This window comes from Cricetulus griseus, unplaced genomic scaffold (assembly GCF_003668045.3).
Source record: "Cricetulus griseus strain 17A/GY unplaced genomic scaffold, alternate assembly CriGri-PICRH-1.0 unplaced_scaffold_381, whole genome shotgun sequence".
Lineage (NCBI taxonomy): Eukaryota > Metazoa > Chordata > Mammalia > Rodentia > Cricetidae > Cricetulus > Cricetulus griseus.
In genome coordinates this window covers 663-14,077 of record NW_023277121.1, presented here as the reverse complement: position 1 = coordinate 14,077, position 13,415 = coordinate 663, and the positions used below count along the sequence as shown (strand labels likewise).

The 13,415-nt window shown below is 39.9% G+C and overlaps 1 protein-coding gene across 1 annotated transcript; it reads left to right on the top strand.

Annotated features, from left to right (window-relative positions):
• Window positions 1–4,896: 4,896 nt before the first annotated feature.
• Window positions 4,897–11,257, top strand: LOC118239816 (zinc finger and SCAN domain containing protein 4C-like; the record flags this gene model as incomplete). Its single annotated transcript, XM_035453847.1, has 2 exons — window positions 4,897–5,292; window positions 10,693–11,257. Coding segments are annotated over exons 1-2 (961 nt in total), but the record flags the coding sequence as incomplete, so codon positions are not given.
• Between the last annotated feature and the right edge of the window lie 2,158 nt (window positions 11,258–13,415).

Genomic DNA, 13,415 nt, shown 5'->3' with positions numbered 1-13,415 from the left:
TAAGGTTTTCTTGCATATCTTCTTTGAGGACCTCTATCTTTTTCATGAAGTTGTTTTTAAGGTCATTCTCTTCTGCTTCATCTGCATTGGGATGTTCTGGTCTTGCTATTGTAGAGTCCCTAGACTCTAATTGTACCATAGGTTTTTCTCTTTTTCAATGTGTTTTTATATTGTCTTCTTGCAATCGTTTCTTCCAGTGTGTGTAGAAGGAGTCAATTCCTCTCCTCGTGGTTAAGAGACCAATATCCTTTCGGGTGGTAGCTAGTAGGTCTAATATTCTGATGGCTCTCCTCTTCCCTTTTATGGAGGCTGGACTATAAGCTGAGCCTTGGCAGTCTCTGGGTTGGGCTAAGATCTGCTGTGATGGCATCACTTGTGCTCAGTCCGCAGGCCTCAGCTGGCTCTGAGCAGGGCACCAGAGGAGGGCCCAAAACAGGCCCACTCTCACCTAGACCTGTGGGCAGAGAAAGTGACTAGGATGCAAGCAGTCTCTGGGTGGGCTAGACCTGCTCGGATGGGATACCCTGTGCTAAGTCACCAGGCTTCGGCTGGCTCCCAGCAGGGCAAAAGAGGCAGTTGGAAACAGGCCCACTCTTAGCTTGCTTGTTCACATTTTTTTTTTTTTTTTGGTTTTTTCGAGACAGGGTTTCTGTGGCTTTGAAGGATGTCTTAGAACTAGCTCTTGTAGATCATGCTGATCTAGAACTCAGAGAGATCCACTTGCCTCTGCCTCCCAAGTGCCGGGATTAAAGGCATGTACCACCGCCGCCCAGCTCAGAATGTTTTTTTTTATTTTATTTATTTATTTATTTATTTATTTATTTATTTATTTATTTATTTGGTTTTTCAAGACAGGGATTCTCTATGGCTTTGGAGGATGTCCTGGCACTTGCTCTTGTAGACCAGGCTGGCCCCGAACTCACAGAGATCCACCCGCCTCTGCCTCCCAAGAGTTGGGATTAAAGGTGTGCGCCACCAACACCTGGCTCAGAATGGCTTTTAAATTTGTGGGCTTTTTTTGTAAAACTGGATTTCTGACAGCTAAGTATCCACCCAAACTCATCAATGACCTTGCACTCTAATATTACGGCTTCTACTCTGCAATTTTGGGGTTACAGGGCTACATCACTACTTCAAGAGACTGTTTTCTTTTTCTGCTTACTGTTGTTTTAAGTCTCTAAAGAGACTTTCTGTCTCTTTAGAATAAGCTACAGGAACACACTATGCAGTCTAGGCTGGGCTCAAGCTCACAAAGATCCATCTGCATATGTTTGCTTAGTATTCTGAGGAAAGATCTGTGCAGGGATTAAAGGTGTGTGCCTAGATTAAAGGTGTGTGCAGGGATTTAATTGCCTAGATTAAAGGTGAAGGCAGTGAATAGTGACACTCATTGGTATGTTTATTATTCTCATGAAAACAAATATTTTCAGACAAATACTTCTTCAGATGAAAAATGATTTAATTTGTTAAAATATACTATATAAACAATAGGAATGAATATCAGTGTAGGTAAATCATGCAATATTTATATTGAAGTTTCAATCAGTTTTGCACCTTTTGGCTAATCCATTTGTACAACTTTCAGGTCTTTCCTACTATGTGAAATTTTTTGTTCTCCCAGGAGTACAGCAGCTTAAATTTCAGCAGTCAAAATTCTTAGTGTTGTGGTTTTGGAAGACTAGACTTCATAAATTGTAGTCACTGACCTTTGTCTGTTGAGGTTCAGTATATTTTGATAGATGACAACAAATGGGGGAAGAAAAATAAACACATAAATCAGGTGTCCCAATTGAACATAATAATTAGCATGTTTAGAGAAGGTCACCTATAAGGGCACAAGTATGTCATCCCAGATCTTCAATACATAGGGCACGTATTTATGAGTTTGAGGTCTAGCTAGTCTCCATAGGAGTTCAAGTCCAGACTGGGATAAACAATGAAACAAATTCTTAAAACACAGAACAGTAACAACAACAAAAATACATAACAGACAGAAAACTAAAAAGGATTCCAAACAGCTGTGGGAGCCAACACTGAGTAGTTTGAAATGATAGAATTGGAGTGCAAAATCATTCTCATCCACATCACATTTTAAAAAAAAGCCTAAAAAACCCAAAAAAGAAAAGTAATGAAAAAAGACAGAAAAATCTGCTTTTTGGATACACATTTTAATAACCCCCACAGAGTACAATCTTTGTATCATGTCTCTCATACATCATGTACTCCAAAAATAATGCAACATTACATGCCCATAGAGGTGAGCTTGATAAAGACTGTCTTCTTTGTGCTTCAGGTAACTCCTGGGTGCCTCTTGTTCTCTGTATTATTCCACTGCCAAGTGGTTATGTTGTTCATTGGAATTCCAAACTATCTGGATATGAGAAAATATTAATCAGCTTACAATGATCTATAGGCAACAAGTCATTGTAGATACATGACAATCTTGATATTTCCTTTTAGTGTGGTATGGTTCCCTTTCACAACAGTGACTGACTATGATTTCTTTGGATGTCTAGTCCTTCCATGGCATCATCAAGATTTACATAAAGATGCTGAGCTGGGCCTGGGCTAGGATTCCATCTGCAATTCAAGCAGATGGGAAAGGGACTTTTCCATCCCTAGCTAGCATGGTATTTTACTGTTTTCCCTCTAGTTTGGCTCAATCTATTATCATACAACAGGCTGATCTTGTTCTTCCTAGGCATTTAGGTTGTCTTTGCCCTTTAGATCCTGCTGCTCCACTTAGTGATTCATAGGAATCAAGTCCTGACTGCCACACCCAGGTACAGGAGGTGTGGTCTAATCTCATTCTCAAATCATTAGCATCATTGATTGACTCTGAAGCCAGGCAGCATAAAAGGAAGTGAACTTGCTGAGAACCTCAGTCCGAGCACAGCACAGCAGAGGCTTGAAGACACATCCTTTCCTATTGCTTCCTGAAATTACCTTGAAATTCATCCTAGACAGAGGTAAGTTTGGAGAATAGTAACATTCCCCTGCTTGGTGGCTTGAGTAGTGTGTTTTTTGTCATTGTTTTGAGTTGTGGGAAAAGCTGCTCACAAGTACTGTGAAATCACAGAGATACAGTGTGGTCATTGGGTAACCATCATTTTTTGTTTTTTCTTTTGTTATTTTATTTTTCATTTGTTTGGTTTTGGAGGTTGGAGGCAGAGTTTCTCTGTGTAAGAGCTCTGGCTGTCATGGAACTAGGTCTGTAGACTAGTAGACCAGTCTGTCTAAAGATAAACCAACCTCTGCCTTCTGAGTGCTCAGATGAAAGTCCTAAAACACAGCTACACAGCTGGAAAACCATTCTGATAAAGGATATAACCTTTAAAACCCTGAATATTAGGAATTGCTGTCTTCCTATATGAACATCTCTTTGCTATCCTAAGAACCCCAGCTTGATGGTCATTCCATTTTACTTATTCTTTTTTGATATTTTGAGATCCATTTTCTCTGTGTTCCTTTGGAGCCTATTTGGCTTGGATCTCACAGAGATCAATGTGGCTCTGCCTCCGGAGTGCTGGGATTCAAGATATGTGCCACCAATGCCTAGACATTGGGCATTCACTTTTAATGATTTTCTTATTAAAGTGTTACACTATAGTCCTTTGAAATGGGAGACAAGGGAAAACCTTAAAATTTGAGGTGTAGGCCGGGCGTTGGTGGCACACGCCTTTAATCCCAGAATTCAGGAGGCAGAATCAGGCGGAACTCTCTGACTTCGAAGGCAGCCTGGTCTCCAGAGCAAGTGCCAGGACAGGCTCCAAAGCTACACAGAGAAACCCTGTCTTGAAAAACAAAAAAAAAACAAAAAATTGAGGTGCAGAAACAAAATCTTCACAATTTAAAGGGGTGAACATATACCCTTGACATACCTCACAACATGGGGTTTCTTATTTCAGGTCTTCCCATCCTCAATCCTGGATTTTTCACCCTGATGAATCATGTATTGTTGTAGTGACATATTCTCCTGTTTCTTGTCTGTAGAGTAAATTGTGTAGGACTATGATTAAGTATTTGTGTGTGGAAATGGTGGAACTCTGGTAGTTTGACTGTATTGGGTCTCCATAATATCATAAGAAGTATCACTATTGGGAGGAAAGGACTTGTTAGAGAAGACTGCATGACACACACCTTTAATCCAGACCTTGAGGTTGGAGGGAACACCCTTAATCTGGACCACACCTTTGGCATGAAGACTTTCATTGTGGAGATGAATTTTGAGGTTTCATATACTGAGGAATCAGTTTATTTCCAATTGCCTGTAAGATTTAGGAGTATTTTTTGTCTCTGAAAATCAAGTTCAAGCACTATGGATAAATCCAGGTGCCACTGTCACGGGCCACAGATGTGCCAGACATGCTTCACTCACTTGGGAAAACTTACCTTCTCTGAAGAGTGGATGGGGACTTGGTGTTGGGTGGACATGAGGGGAACAGCAGGAGGGGATGAAGTGGTTACTGGGATTGGTATGTAAAATGAGAAAAGATGGGTTTCACATAAAAGAAATTATTGGGAAATCAACAAGAAAAAGATGTAGCAGTCTCAGCTCCAGCACCACCTCTGTCTTTATGTTTCCACAATCCCTTCCATTATAGACAGAAGTTGTGAACTGTAAGTGAGCCACCACAGTCAAATGTATCCTTTATAAGAGTTGTCATGGTTATGATTATTGCTTAACACTGCAACAGTGTAAACAGTGTTAACAGTGTTAAACCCTAACTGAAACAGGAACCATTATTGACAAGGCTATTACTTGCCTTTTGATTTATTTATGTATATTTTTAATTTTTAGCTCTAACACATCCACACATTGCTTTTACAGATCTTCCTATCATAAGACAGATACTTCAATACTATAGTTGAATTCTCCTGAGGATTCCCAGTAGAATGGCTTCATTGCAGAGAGAATCACTTGAGACCAGGTCACCAGAAAATGACTGTGGATTAGAGAAAACGGAGTTCATCCCAACACAGGCTTCACCTGTGCAGTTCAAAGAAGACAACTCTAATTCCCCTGTTTCTGAGGTGAACATTCCCCCAATTGGCAATGGCTCCTGTGCAAAGCAGGAGTTACTATATCTTTGGGAAATGTTCACCTCCTGGTTGCAGCCAGAAAAACAAACCAAGGAACAGATGATTTCTCAATTGGTCATGGAGCAATTTTTTAAAACTGGGCACTACAAAGACAAGATTGCCATGAAAGAGAAGTGGGAGTCTAGTGGAAGAAACATGGTGAAATTCATGGAGACTTTGACAGATGAGTGTGTGGAGCCTCCTAAAATGGTGAGTACCCGGAGTGAGAGTTGATTAAGTCAGGAGTCAAGACAATCATTTGCATGTTGGGAAAACTAGGAAGTTGTAGATATTTTGTGGGTTAGGCTGTATGACGACACCAAACTATTTAAAATGGAGTTTTTTTACTACTCTACGTTCATGGGAATGAAACAGAAACAAGCCCATGAATTGTATGATTTTAATAATTATATTTAATTAATTTACATGGTGGCAGAAAGACTGGGAGAAACACTTGACAAAATCCCTTGGGGGTTTAGAAGAAATACACTGATATTTTAAGATGGCTGGCTTAGGGATGTGTTTACATTTGAATCATGGGTTACTGACATGGAAATCAGCACATTTTCAAAATTATGGCTGTGAGTACAATCCTGTGATCCCAGAACCTGGAAGGCAGAAACTAGGGATCCTAGTGAGCTAATGGTTTCCTAAAATGTCTACTACATTCTATTAAGATCCCCTGTGTATAAAAAAGAATTTTCATGACGGTAGACCATGATGTCTGATGATGAAATAGTTCTGAATTAAATAATGAACATTGACATACCAACAAGTAATGACTTTATGAGTTATGGTGCTGCAACGCAAGGTTTTTTAAAAGTCTTCATGTAGATGTAATTTCATCAAATATTCTTTCAATATCTGGGTCATCAATAATTGCCAGATATTGCCAACCAGTGAAATTCATAACTTCCCATTCAAACATATTTTTATTAGAAAGAAAATTATTTTACATGTCAATCTCAGTTCACTGTCACTCCCTTCCTCCCCTGCCACCCTTAATAACACCCTACATATCCCATACCCTTTTTGCTTCCCAAGGATGGTGAGGCCTTCCATGGGGGTCTTCAGAATCTGTCATAATCTTTGGGATTGGGTCTAAGCCAACCCCCTTGAGTTTAAGCTCAGGGAGTATCCCTCCATGGGGGATTGGCTCCCAAAGTCCATTCCTATGCTAGGGATAAGTACTGATTCAGTACAAGAGGCCCCATGGATTTCCAAGGTCTCCTCACTGACACTCACATTCAGGGGGTCTGGATCAGTCCCATGCTGGTTTCCCAGCTATCAATCTGAAGACCAAGGGCCCACCCTTGTTCAGAACATCTGTTTCTGTGGGTTTCAATAGCCCGGTATGGACCCATTTGCTCATCACTCTTCCTTCTCTGCAACTGGATTCCAGTTCAGTTCAGTGTTTAGCTGTGGGTGTCTGGTTATACTTCTGCCAGCTGCTGAATGAACACCATAGGATGGCACATAAGTTAGTCACCAATCTCATTATCAGGAGAGAGCATTTAAGGTAGCCTCTCCTCTGTTGCTTAGATTGTTAGTTGGTGTCATCTTTGTAGCTCTCCAAACATTTCCCTAGTGCCTGATTTCTCTTTAAACCTATAATGTCTCCCTCTACTAATACTATATCTTATCTTGCTCTCTTATGTTCTTCCCCCAACTCAACCTCCAGGCCCACCATGTCTTCCTCACCACTCTTATTCTCCCCTTCTCTTTCTCTTAGTTCCCTCTCTGCTCTCCCATGCTCCAAATTTGCTCAGAAGATCTTGTCCCATTTCCCTGCTCCAGGTGTCCATATATGTCTCTCTTAGGGTCCTCCTTGTCTACCAGCCTCTCTGGCAGCATGGTCTGAGCCAGGCAATCCTTTATTTTATGTCAAAAATCCAAATATGAGTGAGTACATACCTTGACTGTATTTTAGAACTGGGTTACCTGACTCAGAATGGTTTTTCTAGTTCCATCTATTTGGTTGCAAATTTCAAGATTCCATTGTTTTTTCTGCTGAGTAGTACTCCATTGTTTAAATGCACCACATTTTCTTTATCCATTATTCAGTTGAGGGTCATCTAGGCTGCTTCCAGTTTCTGGCTATTGCAAATAATGTTGCTATGAACATCGTTGAACAGATGTTCTTGTTGTATGAATGTGATTCTTATAGGTGTATGCCTATTAGTGGAATTGGTGGATTATGTGGTAGACTTATACCCATTTCCCTGAGGAATCACCATACTGATTTCCAAAGTGGCTGTACATGTTGGCACTCCCACCTGTGGAGTAGTGTTCCCCCTTCTCCACATCCTCTACAGCATAACCTACCATTGGTGTTTTTGATTTCAGCCATTCTGACAGGAGTAAATGGTATCTCAGAGTTGTTTTTATTTGCATTTCCCGGGTATCTAAGGATGCTGAATGCTTTCTTATGTGTCTTTTAGGCATTTTAGATCCCACTACTGAGAATTGTCTTTTTGGTTCTGTGCCATTATTTGATTATTTTTTGCATCTATGTTCATGAGGGATATTGGTCTGTAGTTCTGTTTTTTTAGATGTGTCTTTGTGTAGATTGGGTACCAAGTTAATTGTAGCCACATGAAAAGTGTTTGGCAATGAACTATTTGCCTCTATTGTGTGGAACAATTTGAGCAGTATTGGTATTAGCTCTTCTTTGAATTTCTTGTAGAAATCTGCACTGACGCCATCTAGCCCTGGGCTCCTTTTGGTTGTGAGACTTCCTGATAACTGCTTCTATTTCCTTAGAAGTTATAGGTCTGTTTAAGTTGCTTATCTGTTCTTGATTCAATTTTGGTAAGTGATAACTGTCCAGAAAATTGGCCTTTTCCTTTAAATTTTCCAACTTTGTGGAGTACAGGTTTTCAAAGTATGACCTGAAGATTCTTTGGATTCTTCAGTTTCCATTGTTAATTGTTAATTGTTGATTTTGTTAATTTTAATGTTCTCTGTCTGCCTTTGGGTTAGTTTGGATAGAGGTTTGTCTATCTTGTTGATTTTCTCCATGTACCAACTCTTTGTTACATTGATTCTTTGAACTGTTTTCTTTGTTTTGACTTTATTGATATCTGCCCTCAGTTTGCTTATTTCCTGTGGTCTACTCTTCCAGGGTGAATTTACTTCCATTTGTTCTAGGGCTTCTAGCTTGATGTCAACTCTCTGTGTGACTATTCTCAAGTTTCTTCATGTGAGCACTTAGAGCTATGAACTTTCCTCTTAGGGCTGCTTTCAAAGTCTCCCATACAATTGGGTATGTTGTATCATCATTTTCACTGAATTCTGGGAATTGTTTAATTTCTTTCTTTATTTCTTCCATGACCCAGGAATGGTGCGATTGCATGTTGTTCAATTTCCATGAGTTAGCAGGTTTTCTGCAATTTGTGTTGTTTTGTAATTTAAACATTAATGCATGGTGGTCTGATAAGACACAGGGGATTATTTCATTTTTTGTACCTATTGATGTTTGCTATGTTGCCAATGCAAACGAGTTTAAATGTCAGTCTTAAAACCACTTCTAATTGCTTTAAACCTTTTAATTTGCTTATTTCTAGATTGGTTTGCTTGATTGTTACTTGTTTTTGATTGGCTTCTTTTCATTTGAGATAGGTTTTGATTTGGAGGACTGGTTTGAGTGGGACTCACCGGAATTATACTCCTCCTGCCATCCTTTTTAATATAAAATGCATTTTTCATTTTACATAGCATCTCCAGTTCCTCCCACTTCATTCTCTCCCACTGGCCTTCTTCCCACTGCCCTCCACTCCTCCATGTCGATAAGGCCTTCCTTGGGCAATCAACAAAGTCTGGCATACCAAATAGAGACAAGGACAATGTGCTCTCCTCTGCAACAATGCTGAGCAAGGTATCCCAAATAGGGAATTGAATCCAAATGCCAGTTTATGTACTGGGATATGTACTGCTCCCTCTAAAACTGCTCTCTCAAATAGATCAAGCCACATAAGTGTCATGCACAGTTTTGTTCATTCTCAAGAAGGTTCACCAATTGAGAGTCCATTGTCCCTGAGCACTTGCTAGTTCACATCAGCTGTCTCGATGGTTTTCAACATTATGCTCTCAAGCCCCCTTGTTCAAAATGTCCCACCATAGTTCAGCCCAAAGCCTGGCAGTAGATCACTGCATTTGCTTCCATCAGTTACTGGATTTACATTCTATGATGCCAATTAGGGCCTAGAAGTCAGGGATGTTCCCTTCCTTAGTTTTCAAGTGCTCTCTTAAAATTATCCACCATTTCACCATGCTGTTTACTTGAGGTACTTGATCTATACACTAATTATAATTTCACAGTTTTCTATTGACCATTTCACTCCTTTGATTTCTTTTTAATTCATAATTTAATGATTGAAATGTATTCCAAGTAAAATGCCTCCATGATATCCAGTCATGTTCTTAACAGCAGAGACAATGTGTCTATGTGGAGTCCTTGTATGTGTTACAAGTGTTTCAGTTAGTGGTATATTGTGTTAATGACTCTACAATAAGTAACCAAGACCCTTTAACAATACAGCTAAGATGCCAAGGGTTTTTTAGGAAAATGATGGTTCTAGTTACACTTCAAACACAAATTATAGCAACTCAAATTGGAAATTGACCCACCACACACAGCAAAGTGACTGACATTTCGAGATAAAAGCACCACTGACAGACTATTGGCTGAGAGCGGGGGAAAGGAACTCCTCAGCTTTCTGAGTGAAAATGCAGGAGTCAACAGCCTCAGCACAAAAAGCGACAATTGGCAAACTAAGTCAGGATACCAAAATGGCAGCTATTGCAAAATTTTTATACATACCCTATGGATTTCAGAAAGAATCCAACATGACTAATCAGCAGATTAATGCTAAATTAGGAGCTTTATCCAGAGTAGCAACCACCCTCAGTGAAAGAATATAGAGAATATATACAGGTTCTGGGCACAAAGTAGTAGCTACAGATACTGGGTAGCATATAATAGTGAAAATTATTAGCTACAGATTTAGTAGATACAAAGAAACACTAGCATACCATTTGTTGTTGTTTTTAAACGGAAAAACTTTGTCAGAGCAGACAACTCACTTCAATTGACAAAAGACATGGCAGAACCACAGTCAAGGCTTTGGTGGTTTTACAGGCTCTGTTGACAATTCCCCTCTCCAGACACCCTTGTTAATTTGTCCTACCCGGCCATGGTGACTACTCATTAAGACACCATGTTTTCTTGTACTTGCCATACATTGGGTGAGATGGGGACAATCCTTGCAACCAGAAGAATTTACTAACAAGTATGGTCCCATTTTTGAGATTGAACCAACCTAATCTTTCATCATTCAATGCACTAGTCATTTGAAGGAAATGGTATGGCTGGATACCAGAGAAATCTAATCTTACCTTTTCCTTGAGAAAAATGCCTCAAATTTGAAAATACAGTGAGAATAGTTACTTTAGAGAACAGTAGCTGCATGTAAGGATAACACCATAAGAGAGAAGAGACATAGAAAAATGAGCTAACACAAATTCCAGTGATCCCATGCCATCATTGGGAGGGCTACTTTTCTCTAAACTCCAGATTCAATGATTATGATCATCTTTCTTTGTGCACAGTTTCATGTCTCCATGCAAGGAGAGGAAGGACTATTTCCTGGGCACATGTCCTTAAATGAGGTCATCAATCTACTAAAAGAAATGAAATCCTCAACAACATCAACACAGGAGAATAAAAGGACGACATTGCAGAGTCCACTAAACAAGATATTGCCAACTAGTGAGTGTCAAGAAGTGGTACAGAAGAGGGAAGTTGGGTGGGAACCACTTCTTGGGCACTCTTTCATTGAATGTCTTATTTCAACAGGACATGAAGACAGTGGAGACGGCTACAACAATCCGCTTAATCTCAGTAAAGTAAATACCAGCGATAGGAGTCCTGGAAATGAGATGGAGTCACTTGTAATTATTGAAAACGATAATTGTCCCGAGACTGAGGAGAGAGGTGATTCTGAAGGAGTCTCTCAGGATTTTAGATGTTCCAGGCACCATCAAGTTTCTCTGAGTGGATCTTCTTCTGTAAATGTCCTCAAAGAAAAGGACCAACCAGAGGTTGTGGTTCCTGTGGAGCAACCACAACCAGGGATTATCACCAGAGCAGAGAAGACTGGAGACTCTCAGAATTGTGAGACAGACCACACATGGGAGAGTCACCAAGAGAGAAGCAGCAGAGTGCCAAAGACATACCAATGTGTGGAATGTCTCAGAACATTCAGATATCCCTCTCAGCTTTCAGCCCACAAGAGGAGACACAGGAAGGAGAGGTCCTTTTTGTGTAAAAGGTGTCATAAGTCCTTCTTTAACCAATCAGACCTGAAAGTCCATTCGGTGATACACCAGGCATTCAAACCTTTCACCTGTAATACATGTGGAAGGTCATTTAGCCATAAAACTAATCTGTTAGCTCATGAAAGAATCCATACAGGAGAGAAGCCCTACACCTGCTCCAAATGTAACTGTAACTTCCGACAGTCATCCACATATCACCAGCATATGAGGCATTGCCACAAATCAGACTAAAGTATGGACGTTCCTCAGGAGAGATTTGCTGTGCTACAGAATTGATGTGCTATCTTCACATGAAGAATCATATAGCCTCTAAACAACGGGAAGCCATTGAAAATGTGGCTTGTATCTCCTGGATTTCTTCATCTATTGTCATATTTATTGTCATTTCTCAGCATAGAAGATGAGACATTTGTCAGTTCCCTAACATATTTCTAGCACCAGAAGTATCCTATAATTTTTGCCTGGCATATACTAACTAAATAAAATAGAACAATGCCTCTTTTGTATATTTTGCATTCTCTCTTTTTTTTGTGTGTGGGGCGTGTGTGTAATTATCTGAATTTTGTGTATTTTCCTTTAGATTCATATCATGAGGGAAAACACAGGATTTAGTATTAAGTTCTTGAGTTTTACATTTGAAAATTGTCATTATACACCAATCTGTCTGACCCCACAGATACCAAACATACTCTGGTCTCCATTTCTTTCTGTACAGGTGTCCATGACAGTGGTTGGACATTCCATGTGACTTCTATCATGCTGTGGTTTCAAACCTAAGTACTAGGCTTGCATTTAAGGGCATTACCCTCTCAGCCATCCTCCCTCCTCCAGGTGCTTACTGCTTAAAGAACACCAATGTGCCACATATGATTAGACAGATTTCTGCCATAGTATAAAATCTTCAGTTGACCAAAGTCATTCAGGGGAACCACCCCATCAGTTCCATAGCTGTCCCACTACAATCTTCATAGGTCTCATCATATGACACCTAGAACATAGCGAGTAGTGGCAGATGTATGGATGTTGGCCTCACTTTATGAAGTCTATGCTAAAGGAAAATCCAAAACGATGACCCCACTAGGAACCTAAGCAGTAGTGGATTGGCTACCTTAAATGTCTTTCCCCTATATTAAGAATGATGACTGCCTTAAATACCATCCTAGAACCTTCATTCAGTAGCTGATGGTAGCAGAAGCAGAGAAAAACAGCTAAGCACTGAGCCAAATTCCTGGAATCCAGCTACAGAGACAGAGGAAAGTCGAATAAAGGGAAAAAAACCACACTGAGAAAACCCATAGACACCTATGACCTGAGAATGTGGTAACTGACAACCAACAGAGGATGAAACCAGGACCCTCCAAACATGGGTGTGAGCTAGGAGCATTGGGAAATCTATGCGGCCTCTGGCATTGGAACCAGGATGTATCCCTAATGCACCAGTAGACTTCCGGAGCCCATTTCCCATGGGGGGATACTTTCTTAGCCAAGATACCCAGGAGAGGGCATAGGCCCTGTCCCAAAAGACTTCACATATTTTGATGACCCTTCATGGAAGGCCTTACCCTCTCTGGGGAGTAGATGGTGGTTGGGATGCGGCTACTGTGGGGAGGATGGGAGGATGGGAGGGAGAGGAAACTGGGATTGAAATGTAAAATAATGTCATTTCTAATCTAAATAATATTTATTTAAAAAATGTTATCAATCTAGTCCATACTAATATGACAATGAGGTGAGAAACCTTTAACTCTCCCTATTTGCATCTTGAATTTCTGTAACCTCATATCCATGGCAGGAATCAATAATCTCTGAATATCTACCAACCTAGAAAAAAATTCAAGAAAAAATTTGGGAAATATGAAATATTCTATATTAAATTGAAATGTGAATTAACAGTATGCACTTCATTAAAAGAATCAAGATAGTCAATATAGGATGCATTTGAAACTCAGTGTATTATCACATAATATGAGTTCATAATGTATATATTTGAACAA